A 21,614-nucleotide genomic window follows, 5' to 3' on the forward strand; every position below is an offset into this window, starting at 1 on the left:
GATGATGTGTTGATGATGTGTGATGATGTGTTGATGTGGTGTGATAATGTGTTGATGAAGTGTGATGATGTGTTGATGAAGTGTGATGATGTGTTGATGAAGTGTGATGATGTGTTGATGAAGTGTGATGATGTGTTGATGTGGTGTGATGATGTGTTGATGATGTGTGATGATGTGTTGATGTGGTGTGATGATGTGTTGATGAAGTGTGATGATGTGTTGATGAGGTGTGATGATGTGTAGATGAAGTGTGATGACGTGTTGATGATGTGTGATGATGTGTTGATGAGGTGTGATGTTGTGTTGATGATGTGTTGATGAAGTGTGATGATGTGTTGATGAAGTGTGATGATGTGTTGATGAAGTGTGATGATATGTTGATGTGGTGTGATGATGTGTTGATGATGTGTGATGATGTGTTGATGTGGTGTGATGATGTGTTGATGATGTGTGATGATGTGTTGATGTGGTGTGATGATGTGTTGATGAAGCGTGATGATGTGTTGATGAAGTGTGATGATGTGTTGATGAAGTGTGATGATGTGTTGATGAAGTGTGATGATGTGTTGATGAAGTGTGATGATGTGTTGATGTGGTGTGATGATGTGTTGATGATGTGTGATGATGTGTTGATGTGGTGTGATGATGTGTTGATGAAGTGTGATGATGTGTTGATGAAGTGTGATGATGTGTTGATGAAGTGTGATGATGTGTTGATGTGGTGTGATGATGTGTTGATGAAGTGTGATGATGTGTTGATGTGGTGTGATGATGTGTTGATGATGTGTGATGATGTGTTGATGTGGTGTGATGATGTGTTGATGAGGTGTGATGATGTGTTGATGATGTGTGATGATGTGTTGATATGGTGTGATAATGTGTTGATGAAGTGTGATGATGTGTTGATGAAGTGTGATGATGTGTTGATGAAGTGTGATGATGTGTTGATGTGGTGTGATGATGTGTTGATGATGTGTGATGATGTGTTGATGTGGTGTGATGATGTGTTGATGAAGTGTGATGATGTGTTGATGAAGTGTGATGATGTGTTGATGAAGTGTGATGATGTGTTGATGTGGTGTGATGATGTGTTGATGAAGTGTGATGATGTGTTGATGTGGTGTGATGATGTGTTGATGATGTGTGATGATGTGTTGATGTGGTGTGATGATGTGTTGATGAGGTGTGATGATGTGTTGATGATGTGTGATGATGTGTTGATGTGGTGTGATGATGTGTTGATGAAGTGTGATGATGTGTTAATGAGGTGTGATGATGTGTTGATATGGTGTGATGATGTGTTGATATGGTGTGATGATGTGTTGATGAGGTGTGATGATGTGTTAATGAGGTGTGATGATGTGTTGATATGGTGTGATGATGTGCTGATGAGGTGTGATGATGTGTTGATGAGGTGTGATGTTGTGTTGATATGTTGTGATGATGTGTTGATAGGATGTGATGATGTGTTGATGAGGTGTGATGATGTGTTGATGAGGTGTGATGATGTGTTGATGAGGTGTGATGATGTGTTGATGAGGTGTTATGTTGTGTTGATGAGGTGTGATAATGTGTTGATAGGATGTGATGATGTGTTGATGAGGTGTGATGTTGTGTTGATGAGATGTGATGTTGTGTTGATGAGGTGTGATGATGTGTTGATAAGGTGTGATGATGTGTTGATGAGGTGTGATGATGAGGTGTGATGATGTGTTGATATGGTGTGGTTATGTGTTTATGAGGTGTTATGATGTATCGATGAGGTGTGATGATGTGTTGATGAGGTGTGATGATGTGTTGATAAGGTGTGATGTTGTGTTGATGATGTGTGATGATGTATCGATGAGGTGTGATGATGTGTTGATGAGGTGTGATGATGTGTTGATGAGGTGCGATGATGTGTTGATGAGGTGTGATGATGTGTTGATAAGGTGTGATGATGTCTTGATGAGGTGTGATGTTGTGTTGATGAGGTGTGATAATGTGTTGATAGGATGTGATGATGTGTTGATGAGGTGTGATTTGTGTTGATGAGATGTGATGTTGTGTTGATGAGGTGTGATGATGTGTTGATAAGGTGTGATGATGTGTTGATGAGGTGTGATGATGTGTTGATGTGGTTTCATGATGTGTTGAAGATTAGGTGAGATGTGATGAAATGTATTGATGAGATGATGTGTTGATGAAGTGGGATGATGTGTTGATATGACGTGATGATGTGTTGATATGGTTTGATGATGTGTTGATGAAGTGTGATGATGTGTTGATGAGGTGTGATGATGTGCTGATGAGGTGTGATGATGTGTTGATGAAGTGTTATGATGTGCTGATGTGGTGTGATGATGTGTTGATGAGGTTTGATGTTGTGTTGATGAGGTGCGATGATGTGTTGATGAAGTGTGATGATGTGTTGATGAAGTGTGATGATGTGTTGATGAGGTGTGATGATGTGTTGATGAGGTGCGATGATGTGTTGATGAGGTGTGATGATGTGTTGATGAGGTGCGATGATGTGTTGCTGAGATGTGATGATGTGTTGATGAGGTGTGATGATGTGTTGATATGACGTGATGATGTGTTGATGAAGTGTGATGATGTGTTGATGAGGTGTGATGATGTGTTGATATGACGTGTTGATGTGCTGATGAGGTGTGATGATGTGTTGATGATGTGTGATGATGTGTTGATGATGTGTGATGATGTGTTGATGATGTGTGATGATGTGTTGATGATGTGTGATGATGTGTTGATGAGGTGTGATGATGTGTTGATGAGGTGTGATGATGTGTTGATGAAGTGTGATGATGTGTTGATATGGTTTGATGATGTGTTGATGATGTGTGATGATGTGTTGATGAAGTGTGATGATGTGTTGATGAGGTGTGATGATGTGTTGATGAGGTGTGATGATGTGTTGATGAGGTGCGATGATGTGTTGCTGAGATGTGATGATGTGTTGATGAGGTGTGATGATGTGTTGATATGACGTGATGATGTGTTGATGAAGTGTGATGATGTGTTGATGAGGTGTGATGATGTGTTGATATGACGTGTTGATGTGCTGATGAGGTGTGATGATGTGTTGATGATGTGTGATGATGTGTTGATGATGTGTGATGATGTGTTGATGATGTGTGATGATGTGTTGATGATGTGTGATGATGTGTTGATGAGGTGTGATGATGTGTTGATGAGGTGTGATGATGTGTTGATGAGGTGTGATGATGTGTTGATATGGTTTGATGATGTGTTGATGATGTGTGATGATGTGTTGATGAAGTGTGATGATGTGTTGATGAGGTGTGATGATGTGTTGATGAGGTGTGATGATGTGTTGATGAGGTGTGATGATGTGTTGATGAAGTGTGATGATGTGTTGATGAAGTGTGATGATGTGTTGATGTGGTGTGATGATGTGTTGATGAAGTGTGATGATGTGTTGATGTGGTGTGATGATGTGTTGATGATGTGTGATGATGTGTTGATATGACGTGATGATGTGTTGATGAGGTGTGATGATGTGTTGATGAGGTGTGATGATGTGTTGATGAGGTGCGATGATGTGTTGATGAGGTGTGATGATGTGTTGATGAGGTGCGATGATGTGTTGCTGAGATGTGATGATGTGTTGATGAGGTGTGATAACGATTAGATGAAATGCGATGATGATGTGGGATGGTTAGATTAAAGGAGATGAAATGTATCGATAAGGTGTGATGATATACCGTATGACAGGAAAATATGATGAAACGATGTGGCGCTATGCTGTGATCTGATAACCTGAGATGTGATGTGACTTGGCGTGATGGTGATATGTGATATGATGAGATGTGACGATAAAATGTGATGTGATGATAAGATGTGATATGTAATGAGATGAAATATGTGGATAAGATGTGATGTGATGGTGATATGTAATGAGATGAGATGTGATGTTAAGATGTGACGTGATGATAAGATGTGATGGGGATGTGAAATGTGATGATAAGAGGAGATGTGACGTTGATTTGCAAAAGATGAGATGTGATTAATAAGATGTGAAGGTAATATGTAATGAGTGAGTGAGTTGCATGTAACTCCGCTTTTAACAGTATTACAGTTATATCACGGCGTGTTAACTGAATGTGGGAGGAAAGCACGAGGTGATACAGGCCTCAGACGTTTACCACTTTGGTGAAATCCACGAGCACGGGTATAGTGCTGACAAATCTAGAAACATAATCGGGGCGAACTGAGATTCGAACCCACAGTCATAGGTTTCTGGCGTGCACAAGGGACGCAACACTGCACAGCGAATCGCGACGCCTTAGACGACTTGGCCACCCGTGCTCCCGATATGTAATTAGAAGAGATGTGATGATATAAAAACTGTCATCGAAGGACAGTACAACAACCAGCAATATATCACAGTTTATAATTGTAAAACTAGTTTTAGAACAATTAAAAGATCAGATTATGACAGACGACACACTATAAAAACAGGCTATAGGTCACCAATAACTAAAGTTAGGCCACCATACCAGGGACCTTGGGGACTTACAGTACCTTGCTGCCTGCATGGTTCCCCAGTAGGATTTAAACCATCCCTCCAATCATTGGCGATTGTTGTCGAGATAAGCCGTAAATTAAAATATATATTATTACACATATTCTGCGTTTAAAACAGTGATAGATAAATTACTTTGAATGAAGTGGTCTTACATACCCTCTCAGGGGGACAATAATTTTACACTATTTTAACCTCTTCAAATCTGGACTGACAACCCAAGTAGGTGTAGCCAATAGTTGGTTTAATTTCATGTAATTTATTTACACTTGCCTGGGCGTCCCACTTCTTTTGCATTAGATCGTTGATATAACATCTAATTACAGGTTTATAATCACTGTATGGGATAAGAAGTGGTGTCACATATTTGTTGAGTGCTGCTTTTGCAGCAGCATCGGCCATTGTGTTACCAATAATTCCAACGTGGCTAGGTAACCAACAAAAGACGATGTCGTTCTGGCCAGTCGCGAGAACGTTATGTAATTCAATAATTTCACGTAACAGTGGATGTTCAGATGAAATATTCTTAATGGCCTGAAGACAGGAAAGGTAATCAGAAAAAATGATGAACTGCTTATGTTTTGACTGAGTATTAATATACTTGAGAGCTGTTAATATTGCCTGCGATTCTGCTGTAAAAATTGAATTGGCATTTGGTAATCTGGATGATATGGTTCTGGATCCGATGACAGTGGCGCTGGCAACTGCGTCACCATCTTTGGATCCATCGGTAAATATAGACATTGAAGTGTTGTAAGTGCTTCTTAATTGATCGTATTTTTGCTGATACAGTAGTTGGTTACAGTAGTAGTGTCTGATTTCTTTAGTTTAGTTAAGGAAAGATCTACTTGTGGCCTTACCAGTTGCCACGGAGAAGACGACAGTATTTGGAAGATATGATGATAAGATGTGATGTGACGATAAGATGTGATGGTGATATGTAATGAGATGATATGTGATGTTAAGATGTGATGTGATGATAAGTGAGCGAGTGAGTTGGGTTTAACACCGCTTTTAACAGTATTCCAGTTACATCGCAGCGTGTCAGCTTAATGCGGAAGGAAAGTTCGAAGTTATGCAGGTCTTAGACGTTTACCAGTTCGGTGAAACCCACGAGCACGGGTATGGTGCTGACAAACATAGAAACATTATCGGGGCGAACCGGGATTCGAACCCACAATCATACGTTTCTGGCGTGCCCTGTGATGATAAGATGTGATGGTGATATTTAATGAGATTAGATGTGATGATAAGATGAGATGTGATGTGATGTAATGATGTGTTGATGGGATGTCATCAGATGCGATGTTGTCAGATGCGTATGGTAAAGCACAGTTTATTACATCGTGTGTAGTCAATTGTAATTGCTATGCTCACATATATATATATATGCATGTGTTTAACTCTTACCGTCATATACGAGGTGAGGTGAAATTGGGTTTAACGTCGCGTCCAAAATTATTGCACTTATATTGCGACGTGCATGTACGTGTGTGTGTTTGTGTGGCTGCTTGTACCAGTCCGGACTGATGCCGATTTATTCTGCTAGCTCACTGAGATACCATGCCGCAGTTTAACATGAATACCCCACTCAGACACAGTATACTGACTCCAAGCCGACCAGTCCTTGTTTTAGCCCCTTAATGCCGAGCGCCAGACAGGGTAACAACAAGTCCCATCTTTTAACGTCTTTTGGTATGACGCGGCCGTCGTCATATACGAATAGAAAGTAGAGGGTATTCGAGAACTGATTCCAAAAACACAAAGATGTATTGGGTGATGGTAATGGATGGATAAGAACAGGAAAGGACAAGGTGTAACATGGACAGAACGTGTATTGTAACACTGCAAACAACCACAAAAGAAGGGATGTGTAGGAAAAAACATTTGAGATGACATCAATAATTGATCATGCCCCCACGATTGGTCAAACATTCTTTTATACGGCGTGACATGGTCCGAGTCCATCTCGAATAGATAATATGAGGGAGTCTCCTCCACTCCTCTCTGGCTAACGCAGAGGGTGGCCTTTGACGTCGGCGTACACGCCTCCCTTGGGCTAACGTAGAGGGTGGCATTTGACTTCGGCGTACACGTCTCCCTTGGGCTAACGTAAAGGTCGGCCTTTGACGTCGGCGTACACGTCTCCCTTGGGCTAACGTAGAGGGTGGCATTTGACGTCGGCGTACACGTCCCCCTTGGGCTAACGTAGAGGTCGGCCTTTGACGTCGGCGTACACGTCTCCCTTGGGCTAACGCAGAGGGTGGCCTTTGACGTTGGCGTACACGTCTCCCTTGGGCTAACGTAGAGGGTGGCCTTTGACGTCGGCGTACACGCCCCCCCTGGGCTAACGTAGAGATCGGCCTTTGACGTCGGCGTACACGTCTCCCTTGGGCTAACGTAGAGCCTGGCCTTTGACGTCGGCGTACACGTCTCCCTTGGGCTAACGTAGAGATCGGCCTTTGACGTCGGCGTACTCGTCTCCTTTGGGCTAACGTAGAGGGTGGCCTTTGACGTCGGCGTACACGTCTCCCTTGGGCTAACGTAGAGATCGGCCTTTGACGTCGGCGTACTCGTCTCCTTTGGGCTAACGTAGAGGGTGGCCTTTGACGTCGGCGTACACGTCTCCCTTGGGCTAACGTAGAGGGTGGCCTTTGACGTCGGCGTACACGTCCCCCTTGGGCTAACGTAGAGGGTGGCCTTTGACGTCGGCGTACACGTCCCCCTTGGGCTAACGTAGAGGGTGGCCTTTGACGTCGGCGTACACGTCTCCCTTGGGCTAACGTAGAGGGTGGCCTTTGACGTCGGCGTACACGTCTCCCTTGGGCTAACGTAGAGATCGGCCTTTGACGTCGGCGTACACGTCTCCCTTGGGCTAACGTAGAGGTGGCCTTTGACGTCGGCGTACACGTCTCCCTTGGGCTAACGTAGAGGTGGCCTTTGACGTCGGCGTACACGTCTCCCTTGGGCTAACGTAGAGGGTGGCCTTTGACGTCGGCGTACACGCCTCCCTTGGGCTAACGTAGAGGGTGGCCTTTGACGTCGGCGTACACGTCTCCCTTGGGCTAACGTAGAGGGTGGCCTTTGACGTCGGCGTACACGTCTCCCGATCATTTCCCAGGAGTGCTCCATGGGGGAAAGGTCGGGAGTCATGGCTGGCCATTGCATTCTGCTTGAGAACGTGCAGTTTGGATACGATTGTCTTAAAAGACAAAACGTGAACCAGCATGGCAGTCAAAGGGCACAACTATCGGCGGCAGTGCGTTTGTCTCGGTATTACTGTCCCGTGACCGTAACATGCTTATATCAGTGATATAGCAACCCCATCATTCTTCTTGTTCGTTAATTGGTCACTATGTCCTTGTAGGAGTAATGTCACTATGTCCTTGTGGGAGTAATGTCACTATGACCTTGCAGGAGTAATGTCACTATGTCCTTGTAGGAGTAATGTCACTATGTCCTTGTAGGAGTAATGTCACTATGTCCTTGTAGGAGTAATGTCACTATGTCCTTGTAGGTGTAGTGTCACCATGTCCTTGTAGGAGTAGTGTCACTATGTCCTTGTGGGAGTAGTGTCACTATGTCCTTGTGGGAGTAGTGTCACTATGTCCTTGTGGGAGTAATGTCACTATGTCCTTGTGGGAGTAGTGTCACTATGTCCTTGTGGGAGTAGTGTCACTATGTCCTTGTGGGAGTAGTGTCACTATGTCCTTGTAGGAGTTATGTTACTATATCCTTGTCACTATGTCCTTGTAGGTGTAGTGTCACTATGTCCTTGTAGGTGTAGTGTCACTATGTCCTTGTAGGAGTAGTGTCACTATGTCCTTGTGGGAGTAGTGTCACTATGTCCTTGTAGGAGTTATGTTACTATATCCTTGTCACTATGTCCTTGTAGGAGTAGTGTCACTATGTCCTTGTAGGAGTAGTGTCACTATGTCCTTGTAGGAGTAGTGTCACCATGTCTTTGCAGGAGTAATATCACCATGTCTTTGAAGGAGTAATGTCACTATGTCCTTGTAGGTGTAGTGTCACTATGTCCTTGTAGGAGTAGTGTCACTATGTCCTTGTGGGAGTAGTGTCACTATGTCCTTGTGGGAGTAGTGTCACTATGTCCTTGTGGGAGTAATGTCACTATGTCCTTGTGGGAGTAGTGTCACTATGTCCTTGTGGGAGTAGTGTCACTATGTCCTTGTGGGAGTAGTGTCACTATGTCCTTGTGGGAGTAGTGTCACTATGTCCTTGTAGGAGTTATGTTACTATATCCTTGTCACTATGTCCTTGTAGGTGTAGTGTCACTATGTCCTTGTAGGTGTAGTGTCACTATGTCCTTGTAGGAGTAGTGTCACTATGTCCTTGTGGGAGTAGTGTCACTATGTCCTTGTAGGAGTTATGTTACTATATCCTTGTCACTATGTCCTTGTAGGAGTAGTGTCACTATGTCCTTGTAGGAGTAGTGTCACCATGTCTTTGAAGGAGTAATGTCACCATGTCCTTGTAGGTGTAGTGTCACTATGTCCTTGTAGAAGTAGTGTCACTATGTCCTTGTAGGAGTAGTGTCACTATGTGCTTGTGGGAGTAGTGTCACTATGTCCTTGTAGGAGTAGTGTCACTATGTCCTTGTAGGAGTAATGTCACTGTATCGTTGTGGAAGTACTGTCACTATGTCCTTGTAGGAGTAATGTCACTATGTCCTTGTAGGAGTTATGTTACTATATCCTTGTCACTATGTCCTTGTAGGAGTAGTGTCACTATGTCCTTGTAGGAGTTATGTTACTATATCCTTGTCACTATGTCCTTGTAGGTGTAGTGTCACTATGTCCTTGTAGGAGTAGTGTCACTATGTCCTTGTGGGAGTAGTGTCACTATGTCCTTGTGGGAGTAGTGTCACTATGTCCTTGTAGGAGTTATGTTACTATATCCTTGTCACTATGTCCTTGTAGGAGTAGTGTCACTATGTCCTTGTAGGAGTAGTGTCACCATGTCTTTGAAGGAGTAATGTCACCATGTCCTTGTAGGTGTAGTGTCACTATGTCCTTGTAGGAGTAGTGTCACTATGTCCTTGTAGGAGTAGTGTCACTATGTCCTTGTAGGAGTAGTGTCACCATGTCTTTGAAGGAGTAATGTCACCATGTCCTTGTAGGTGTAGTGTCACTATGTCCTTGTAGAAGTAGTGTCACTATGTCCTTGTAGGAGTAGTGTCACTATGTCCTTGTAGGAGTAGTGTCACTATGTCCTTGTAGGAGTAATGTCACTGTATCGTTGTGGAAGTACTGTCACTATGTCCTTGTAGGAGTAATGTCACTATGTCCTTGTAGGAGTAGTTTCACTATGACCTTGTAGGAGTAATGTCACTGTATCGTTGTGGAAGTAATGTCACTATGGCCTTGTAGGAGTAATGTTACTATATCCTTGTCACTATGTCCTTGTAGGAGAAATGTCACTATGGCCTTGTAGGAGTAATGTCACTGTATCCTTGCAGGAGTAATGTCACTATGTCCTTGTAGGAGTAATGTCACTGTATCGTTGTGGAAGTAATGTCACTATGGCCTTGTAGGAGTAATGTCACCATGTCCTTGTAGGTGTAGTGTCACTATGTCCTTGTAGGAGTAATGTCACTGTATCGTTGTGGAAGTAATGTCACTATGGCCTTGTAGGAGTAATGTCACCATGTCCTTGTAGGTGTAGTGTCACAATGTCCTTGTAGGAGTAGTGTCATTATGTCCTTGTAGGAGTTATGTTACTATATCCTTGTCACTATGTCCTTGTAGGAGAAATGTCACTATGTCCTTGTAGGAGTAATGTCACTGTATTGTTGTGGAAGTAATGTCACCATGGCCTTGTAGGAGTAATGTCACTATGGCCTTGTAGGAGTAATGTCACTATGGCCTTGTAGGAGTAGTGTCACTATGTCCTTGTAGGAGTTATGTTACTATATCCTTGTCACTATGTCCTTGTAGGAGTAGTGTCACTATGTCCTTGTAGGAGTAATGTCACTGTATCGTTGTGGAAGTAATGTCACTATGGCCTTGTAGGAGTAATGTCACCATGTCCTTGTAGGTGTAGTGTCACTATGTCCTTGTAGGAGTAATGTCACTGTATCGTTGTGGAAGTAATGTCACAATGGCCTTGTAGGAGTAATGTCACTATGGCCTTGTAGGAGTAATGTCAGTTAGACATCTTCATTGCCTCGTATGGGAGAAATACAGGTGCCCGGCTGGTTAGACAATGTTTCAGAAGCTTGACGTTTACCCCCATGCTAACATTGGTATATGCTGGACAATGATCCTTAGTTCGTTGGTTCGAATCTCAGATTAGCACTGATTATGACCCTTGGTTTGTTGTAAACGTCTATGACTAGCGTTATTCAGACCGTTCCTCTTCGCGATATAATACTACGAATAACATCACTAAGAGATCTCACCCGTGATGATCCGGGTTAGAACTGATGTTCAGCATCTCATACTTGTCGTAAGAGGCGACTACCAGTATTTATATAACGGGGTCGGGATGGGATGATCAGGCTCGCTGACTTGGTTGATGCGTGTCATCTTTTGATAGCTGTGTAGATCGATGCTCATGCTGTCAATCATTGAAATGTCTGGTCCAGAGTACTTACAGACCTCCGACATAAAGCTAGTATAGTGCTAAATGGGGCGTTACTCAAAACTCAATCAAACTAAGAGAATAAACATGGAAAGCAAAACAGTGAACACAGAATACTAATTTTACAAAGCATGCTTTATTGATTTAATTGCATTAATCTGGACGTTTTCATGGTGGAATGCCAGTACCGTCAGTCTGAAAAATAAGTATCAAATGCACATTCTATATACGGCAATAAAAGCGACAAAATATTTCAATAATCAAAAGAAATCTTTGCTAAAAGCATAATCTATTGTACGATTCAGACTATAGCATGTGTTTATGAATCACTATCAAATAGCGATGTTACCAGGTGAACAGGTGAGCGTATCCTGCACCACGGTGGCACCCGTCACAAACACATGCAAAGGCGTGTCAAGTGTTCACCGGAAAAAAATCACGTGAACATATTGTACAAGTCAAAACGTGAGGGAATAGAGGGAAAATGCACCTGTGGGCGAGTGCTGTCCCCGTGTAATTGTGTGCGAGTAGTGTCACCATGTACTTCTGAGTGTGTAGTGTCACCGTGCTCTTATAGGCGAGTAGTGTCACCATGCTATTATAGCAAGTAGTGTCACCATGCTCTTATAGGCGAGTAGTGTCACCAAGTATTTGCGGGTAAGTAGTGTCACCATGCTGTTATAGGCGAGTAGTGTCACCAAGTATTTGTGGGTAAGTAGTGTCACCATGCTGTTATAGGCGAGTAGTGTCACCATGCTCTTATAGGCGAGTAGTGTCACCAAGTATTTGCGGGTAAGTAGTGTCACCATGCTGTTATAGGCGGGTAGTGTCACCAAGTATTTGTGGGTAAGTAGTGTCATCATGCCCCTATAGGCGAGTAGTGTCCCAAAGTATTTGTGGGCGAGGAGTGTCACCATGCTCTTATAAGCGAGTATTGTCACCATTGTTTTGTGAGTAAGTAGTGTCACCGTGCTCTTAAAGGCGTGTAGTGTCACCATGCTCTTATAGGCGAGTAGTGTCACCAAGTATTTGTGGGCGAGTAGTGTTACCATGCTTTTAAAGGCGTGTAGTGTCACCATGCTCTCAAAGGCGAGTATTGTCACCATGCTCTAATAGGCGAGTAGTGTCCAAAAGTATTTGTGGGCGAGGAGTGTCACCATGCTCTTAAAGGCGTGTAGTGTCATCATGCTCTTATAGGCGAGTAGTGTCACCAAATATTTGTGGGCGAGTAGTGTCATCATGTTCTTATAGACGAGTAGTGTCACCATGTATATGTGGGCGAGTAGTGTCACCATGCTCTTGTAGGCGAGTAGTGTCACCAAGTATTTGTGGGCGAGTAGTGTCACTATGCTCTTATAGGCGAGTAGTGTCACCAAATATTTGTGGGCGAGTAGTGTCATCATGTTCTTATAGACGAGTAGTGTCACCATGTATTTGTGGGCGAGTAGTGTCACCATGCTCTTGTAGGCGAGTAGTGTCACCAAGTATTTGTGAGTAAGAAGTTGAAAATGATTACCTTAACCTGTGGTAGGAGCTGGGGTAGGAGCTGGGGTAGGAGCAGGGGTAGGAGCAGGGGTAGGAGCAGGGGTAGGAGCTGGGGTAGGAGCTGGGGTAGGAGCTGGGGTAGGAGCTGGGGTAGGAGCAGGGGTAGGAGCAGGGGTAGGAGCTGGGGTAGGAGCTGGGGTAGGAGCAGGGGTAGGAGCTGGGGTAGGAGCTGGGGTAGGAGCTGGGGTAGTATCGGAGCTGCTATCGGAGCTGCTGCTAGAGCTACCACTGGAGCTGCTGCTGGAGCTACTGCTGGAGCTGCTGCTGGAGCTGCTGCTGGAGCTGCTATCGGAACTGCTACTGGAACTAGACGGTGCTGGGGTAGGAGCTGGGGTAGGAGCTGGGGTAGGAGCTGGGGTAGTATCGGAGCTGCTGCTGGAGCTACCACTGGAGCTGCCGCTGGAGCTGCTACCGGAACTTGAACGTGCTATCAGACCTGAAAGTGGATATTAACAGGCCATATTATCCTCAGTTCTTTCAGTAAAATTGCTTGCAGTGATATGCGACTATGCTTGTCGTAAGAGGCTCGCTGACTTGGTTGATGCAGGTCATATTATACCAATTGCGTGGATCTATGCTCATGATGTCAATCACTGGATTGTCTGGTCCAGACTCGATTATTTACAGACCGTCGTCATACAGCTTGAATATTGCTGAGTGCTAACTTTGCATGTGTTTGTGACGGATGCCACCGGTAGGGCAGTTGTACTTTGTTTTACTGAAAACAAAAGGGATGAGGGAAAAACAGTTTGCATTTACTTTTCTCACCAAGAATACTAACTGGGCACAAATTGTCAGTTTCCATGCGCCAGGAATAAGCTAGGCAGAGTAAATTTGTTATCTTTCAGCATCTTTTAGTATGACACGAGTGGGATCGAACCACCGACTTTCGGCTCTCTGGGCAGGCGCTCTATCTACTACACCACGGAGGCGTTCCGTAATAGGCATAGGGATGTAGCACCAAGCATATAACATCAACGCCACTGAATAACCAGTCTCGATTCCCCGACGGAACAGATTCCACTGGGCGTTAAAAACAAAATAACGGCGAAAATTAGTACACGCAAATTCAACAAGTGATTACAGATACACTATCACTCGTCATTGATACAGGCATGTAATGTCCAAGCAAGTTATTTCATAATACAACAGTTGCATCATCACTCGTAATAGACAGAGAGATATAAAACCAAGTAGGTTCAGTCATGATACAAGTGTTAAATTATCGCTTGTAATAGACACAGGGATGTAAAACCAAGAAGGTTCAGTCATGATACAAGTGTTAAATTATCGCTTGTAATAGACACAGGGATGTAAAACCAAGTAGGTTCAGTCATGATACAAGAGTTAAATTATCACTCGTAATAGACAGAGGGATATGAAACCAAGTAGGTTCAGTCATGATACAAGTGTTAAATTATCGCTTGTAATAGACACAGGGATGTAAAACCAAGTAGGTTCAGTCATGATACAAGTGTTAAACTATCGCTTGTAATAGACACAGGGATGTAAAACCAAGTAGGTTCAGTCATGATACAAGAGTTAAAGAGTTAAATTATCACTCGTAATAGACAGAGGGATATGAAACCAAGTAGGTTCAGTCATGATACAAGAGTTAAATTATCACTCGTAATAGACAGAGGGATATGAAACCAAGCAGGTTCAGTCATGATACAAGTGTTAAATTATCGCTTGTGATAGACACAGGGATGTAAAACCAAGTAGGTTCAGTCATGATACAAGAGTTAAATTATCACTCGTAAAGGACACAGGGAGGGTAAAACCAACAGGTTCAGTCATGATACAAGAGTTAAATTATCGCTCGTAATAGACAGAGGGATATAAAACCAACAGGTTCAGTCATGATACAAGAGTTAAATTATCGCTCGCATTAGACAGAGGGATATAAAACCAAGTAGGTTCAGTCATGATACAAGAGTTAAATTATCACTCGTAAAGGACACAGGGATATAAAACCAAGTAGGTTCAGTCATGATACAAGAGTTAAATTATCGCTCGTAATAGACAGAGGGATATAAAACCAAGTAGGTTCAGTCATGATACAAGTGTTAAATTATCGCTCGCATTAGACAGAGGGATATATAACCAACAGGTTTTATCAACCAGTATCGATTATTTCCATTAGGCGTAAAAGTCAAAATGCTTGTGAAAATTCATTCAAACAACTTCTGCCATGATGCAACAAAAACACAAAGACTCGCCCTTCATATTGGAGTGTAAAACCGAGCTGGTGTGAGAGAATACAGAAGATTCACACTGTCAATCGTGACCTTAAGCCAAACTAAACAGAACGATCAAACAACAAATACACTATCAACCACAACAAGGCAAAGGGTCTCATGCTTAGTACTGCCATAATATAATATATAAATAAATGTTCTTCGGTAATCGTCAGCAACTGATGCATGGTTTAAAGAGTTATAGATAAAGCAGTTTCTGCTGTATTCTGCGGTCAATTTTTTTGTAAATTCTGCAAACAAATTTGGATAATGCTGCACCTAATTCAGAAAAAAACGTTTGAGCTTGGTTTTCACGAATTTCATATTTTGGCACCTGTTTGACTTGTGGTGGACATTTTATGATAAACATATCCACGGCTAGAACAGTTTGTTGACGTGAATCTGGAGATCACAAGTGTAACCATAAAGATTTGCACGTCCGGTAAGCAACACTACAAAACAAAATAGATATCCGTTTACACTTTTAAAACAAGCTTCTGATTCACATGTTTACTTTCTGCACGGCATTTGAACTCTGCGGCAGATTAATGCAAAATTCTGAACGAGTTCTTCCCAAAATGTGATCTTCTGCACGATAGGTACATTTCTGCACCGAGTTGACATTTCTACAAAATATTCCACGACCGAGGAATCTGGGAATACATTGGAGACTGATAAAGAAGCAAGTGCCACCCTGATACAGGGACATACTAACCAGCAGAAGAGGATGCGGCCACGAAGAACACCAGGAGCAGCGCAATGAGACACACGACTTTCGTCATCTGAAGAGAACAGTTGAAACATATATTATTCCAGAATTACACCACCATTGTTTCTTGTCAAATAACATCATGATGGTTTGAGTGATAACAGGTGATAGTTCACATACACTACGTGTATGTACAATAAACATTGTTCTCATTAAATGCACAAACAATGAACTTGGATGTAACATTGTTCTCATGAAACGTACAAACAATGAACCTGGATGTAACATTCTTCTCATGAAACATACAAACAATGAACCTGGATGTAACATTCTTCTCATGAAACGTACAAACAATGAACCTGGATGTAACATTCTTCTCATGAAACGTACAAACAATAAACTTGGTTGTAACATTCTTCTCATGAAACGTACAAACAATGAACTTGGTTGCAACATTGTTCTCAGGAAATGTACAAACAATGAACTTGGTTGCTACATTGTTCCGATGAAATGCACAAACAATGAACTTGGATGTAACATTGTTCTCATGAAATGCACAAACAATGAACTTGGATGTAACATTGTTCTCATGAAATGTACAAACAATGAACTTAGTTGCAACATTGTTGTTTGTTTGTTTGTTGTTTAACACCGCACTCAGCAATATTCAAGATACATGTATATGACGGCGGTCAGTAAATCATCGAATCTAGACCAGACAATCCAGTGATTGACATCATGAGCATCGATCCAATTGAGATCGATGTCATGCATCAACCAAGTCAGCGAGCCTGACCACCCGATCCCTTTAGTAGCCTCTTACGACAAGCAAAGTTGCCGTTTACGGCAAGAATGGGTTGCTGAAGACGTATTCTACTCCGGATCGTCACGGGTCTAAAAGAGTCAGTTTTCTAAATCAATATTGATCACTATTGAACTATTACCGGATGATCAACTGCCATGTTCAAGTGCGTTTATTACGCAAAGATAATAATTATCCATAAGCCGAGTGTGTGTTCGGTGTGTGTGTGTGTGTGTGTGTGTGTGTGTGTGTGTGTGTGTGTGTGTGTGTGTGTGTGTGTGTGTGTGTGTGTGTGTGTGTGTGTGTGTGTGTGTGTGTGTGTGTGTGTGTGTGTGTGTGTGTCTGTGTCTCTGTGTGTGTCTGTGTGTGTGCTTGTACTAGTCCGGACTGATGCCGATTTTATAGTGCTAGCGGCCCCACTCAGACTCCGAGCCGACATGTCCTTGTTTTAGCCCCTTATTGCCGAGCGCCAGTCAGGGTATACAAGTGCCACCATTTAAACGTATTTTGGTATGACGCAGCCGGTGATCGAACCCTGGACCTTCTGCTACCCGGGCGGACGCTCTACCACCAGACCACGGCGACTGTTTGTTCTGGTATTAACTGGGCATGTTATTCAGATTACATGGTATTCAGAGTGTGTGCTAAGTTATGTCACACATTTACATATTTTTGGGTTTACACATAATTATTTCTCACTATTTTTACGACTGATCTTGTTACATACACATTTTGTTTGTCCACCTTCTACAAAGCATATTTAAACTACATGTAAACTTGACTTATGCGACACATGACGTATGCAAAGTTCGCTGAGGTTGTGTTCAGTACAGATTATTCTCTGATGCACTGATTATTCTTTGATATGTTATACACATTGTTATGCATTGATATGTTATACGACTACCATATTATTGGTACACCATATGATAACATTACCTTGGTAACCGAGTACACGACACTTATAAAGTTTCAACCAATACCTTTATGTATGACATGTATATTTGAGTATATAGGGAATCGTCCAATTCTCCATTAACCAAAACGTTTGGAGATCTTTTCCCACCCTACCCCATAGTCTTGTCTCAAACAGGCAATTGCTTGAAAGTAGTCAAAGATACAAATTCTTTCCATGTTCATAAGTATACTCTGCCCAAATCAGACAGTGAGGATACTAAGCGTCATCAAAAGATCTTACCAACATGAATTATTAACAATATAATATTGAAATTGAAGAACAATGTTTAGTGCTGTAAACGAATCTATTCAATGGAATACATTAAATCCCAGATATATATGTGGTGGCGAGCGTGATTTAGTTACCGAACTCCTTGATTGCCAAAGAGAATACAAGTTCAGTATTATCCGGGCATGTCAGCTACAGGTATATAAAGCTGTAAGAAAGACTACAGTGGCCGCTCTGTATGGTGCTGTCAGACCAAGGATACTTATCAGCACAAGGAGCATAACTTACAAAACGTATCACCACAGTTAGACTACAAATCACAACACATGCGTACTCACCTTGAACAGCATCTTGCTTAACCTTTAGGAAAGCATCTGATTTGAGATAGTCTCGGCCTGTTGAATTTATGCGAACATATTCATACCACGTGAACACTCCAAACATCTATTCTGCGCATTTGTCTACCAACAGATGTTTGATCAATTGAATACGTTTAGGCAATACACTTTTTTATGTTAGACAATCTGTTTAATATTCAGCGGCTATGTAGACGATTAAATAACACTTGAAACCTGTAACTCCAACTTGATAAGCATTAACGGGCAATGAAAGCAGGTGCAATAGCAAAATGTTTACAAACAGGTCCCCTAATGTCTCCTTTACTGTCTCTTTAGATGTATCCTATATCGATATTGACACCATATTGAAGTAATATGACTTTTTGTGACATCACATTTTTTCAGATTTCAATATTTCTGCTTTATCTGCTTTAAAGGTTTGGTTAGGTATAGTAGAGCCATAGAAATCATATTACATTTTTGTCTTTTATTTGACAGACAGACGCATGAATATTATGGACGGAACATTAAAGAAGAAAGGAAGAATAGTTCCATAATGCACTTACGCTGGACTCTAACGCGAGGTCTATATTAGACATGCCTGAAGCCACATGTAAATCTTGTCAAAAATGATAGCATATGTCATCTATAGTTTACTGAGGAAAGACGATGTGAAATGCTGGATTTCATCATAGATGATATGTGTGTGGAATTTGGGGGTAAGCCATTTTGGCAAGAAGAAGGCAAACCCACAGGCAGTTAAGGTTCTTCCCACCTTGCTGTACTGTTTCTTAGTGGATGTAAATCTGAATTTCTGCCCGCATTGGCAACATCGAAACAAGGTAATTTGGCCAAGACGTTTAACTTACGCTGCAGGTATATCGATGGTTTAATACTGTTTATTATGGTCAAATAGCCATTTCCCCTCCACTGATTTACCCACCTGAGCTAGAAATAAAAGAGATCAGCAAAACTGGATCATCTGTGTCATATTAAGAATATTGCATAACAACTAAGAATGACAACACATATCCACAAGACTATGACCAGAGAGAAGACTTCTACTTTCTAAAAGTCAACTTGCCCTTTAATGTCGAGACATATTCTAACAGCTTTATGTCTACATTCAATGAATGTTTAGATACAATCTTTCTACTAAGATTTCAAACGGTGTTATATAACTTGTTTGAGCGGGAGTACAACATTCAAGGCCTTTATAAAGCTTTCACAACATTTTATGGAACACGTGTGAAGGATAGGTGAACAATTGACTTGCCTTTGTACGTGTTTGTGACGGATGCCACCAGTTGGGCTTGATACGCTCACCTTTTTGCGAACACCTGCTGTCATCAGTATTTGATAGTATTTCATAAAAACATAATAATATTTTGGAACGAGTGATTTCTTTGGGGAAAAGGTCTTATGTGGCTTGTTCAGTGCCACTGTAAAGCTTTGCTCCAGATACGTTTGGGTGTAATTCTCCCAAGGTATTAATAAGAGCCAACTGCTTGAATTACACTGTAATTATAAGTGTTATAATGTTAGTTTTATAGAGATTGTATTTCCATGCCTAATTTAATATAACAACCACGGAGAAAGTCTGTTTCTGCAGTTGACCGTATATCTGCTTATAACATTCGATCATTTGCAAACAAGAGTGCTAGAATGTTATCCATTGCATCAGATACGACAATTCCATTTTCAATACTGGCTTTCATGGAGTCAACCAGTTCTTTGATGTATATTGAGAAAAGGACAGAGTTAAGTATACACCCTTCTCTGACACCGGTAGAGCAATCAAAGTAGTCAGATAGTTTTCTTTCTTGCTCAATACCGACAGCAAACTGAACGTTATCGTATAAACATTGAAGCACCTTGAAAATCTGTCCATGTATACCGTTCTCCAACAGAGAAGAAAACAACGTATTCATATCACCCATGTCAAATGCTTTATTTAATTCTTCGACAGCGCAGTAACATTTATCATTCTTCCGAGTGGTGTTTTTTAAAACCATAGACTGTAATATAAATATATTATTGGAAGTAGAGTGGTGTTTCCGAAAACCGTCTTGATATTCACCAGTAATATCAAAAGTTTGCTAAAGTCTTCATATCACTCACAAAAAGGAATGTAATGATTTTTCTTATTGTATTCAGTCATGAAATACGCCTGGCGTTGAAACGGTACAATAATAGTACCAGTCCCAGCATGTGGAGGCTGACCATATGCAGACCTCTGTGTGATATTTGTGTAAATAACAGAGCAAGGTACATGTGTATGGTGCGATGTTTTTCATTAATGTGTTTAAGGAATTCAAATGGGAGACCTTAATTTGACCGGGATTTATTCAACTTTAAAATATCTATCGCCGATAAAACTTCAGCAATAATAACAACATCAGATAAAAAATCACCTCACAAACAAGTGTCACATGTTTCTTTATTATGTTATAGCATATAGTTATCATACATCGTATCTCTATCTTTACTTATTGGAGCGTTCAATATTCCTTGTTGCACATCTCCGTGAATACACTTTAACACATTTCCCAAAATTCTTCAATCATTATTTTCTTTACAAAATTATTATAATATGAACTACAGTTATCCACTGCGTGGCAACTTCTGAAACGCTTCAATTGTTCATATTTAGCATTTTTAGCATTTTTACATTCACTGTTAAACCACTCTGTTTGTGTTCTTTTTGGGTTGCAATCTTTCCTAATCATAGAGTACCACACCACTGTAATGTTTTCGTTGAACCTATTTACAGTTTTGTTAATATCATTATACACATATCCCACAATTCATCAAAAGAATCCTCCACATGGCCAGACACAATGTCAGGGATATAATCATCTCTTGAGTTTCTACTTGTCCTGTAATCTCGTGGGAAAACGTGAATCGGAAGCATTGCATCCTGCTTCCAAGTCATGTTTATGTTGTAAGCGTATTAAAAACACCGATGGAAGATGGTCTGAATCAGTATGACATAAGATCGCATGATCTGAAACAGTAACAATTTTCAGGAATATATTTACAAAATTAGTCAGTCGTACTAAAGCCATTTGGATCAATGTATGGATAATCTCTGGGGGAATCCGACCACCTTCCATTCACAATGTGTATGTTAAATGATTTACATAGCTCCAGACAGCTGCTTGCCATGATTGATAACCTTATTGTCCTTGTTCATACAAGGGTTTGGCGTAAATTATGTTGCATCGTACAACCTCAGCAGTGACAACCTTGTCCCCAGCATCTCTATCAGCAGCAGAGTTAGCTGTGTTGCCTTTGGGGCACAAACAGGGAGCAGTATCAAAAACTTATTTACACATTGTTGATAACTAACAGAAACACATCGAGTCATTCGAGTCTGGGTGAACTTGTCTGAGAGTTCTTTATCAATATTATCAAATATATTATATATACCTCTATAACTATAGCTACCTAAGTGCTTTGTTTCTGAACGCACAGATTGAAAACATTTATAATTGGTAAGCATGTCATTCAAGTAAATGTTTAGCCAATGTTTGATTTAGTCAACTTATTTCGAAACATTCTGTCAACTTCATAGAAATGAGAGCTACTTAACATGCTGTATAACACATGGATGTTCCAACATAAGAGGGAGTTGGATCAATC

The 21,614-nt window shown here is 41.5% G+C and overlaps 1 protein-coding gene across 1 annotated transcript; it reads right to left on the reverse strand.

Moving 5' to 3' along the window:
• Positions 1-11,265: 11,265 nt before the first annotated feature.
• On the reverse strand, positions 11,266-18,029 carry LOC124133014 (putative uncharacterized protein DDB_G0290521). Its single transcript, XM_046497200.2, has 4 exons — positions 17,970-18,029; positions 15,650-15,716; positions 12,666-13,130; positions 11,266-11,344 (listed from the first exon to the last, which is right to left on the reverse strand). Exons 1-3 carry the CDS (start codon positions 17,979-17,981, stop codon positions 12,667-12,669), a joined length of 543 nt encoding a protein of 180 aa, XP_046353156.2. The 5' UTR covers positions 17,982-18,029; the 3' UTR covers positions 11,266-11,344; position 12,666.
• Between the last annotated feature and the right edge of the window lie 3,585 nt (positions 18,030-21,614).

The sequence above is a fragment of the Haliotis rufescens genome, unplaced genomic scaffold (assembly GCF_023055435.1).
Source record: "Haliotis rufescens isolate VD_foot unplaced genomic scaffold, xgHalRufe1.0.p SCAF_18, whole genome shotgun sequence".
In the NCBI taxonomy this organism is placed as follows: Eukaryota; Metazoa; Mollusca; class Gastropoda; order Lepetellida; family Haliotidae; genus Haliotis; species Haliotis rufescens.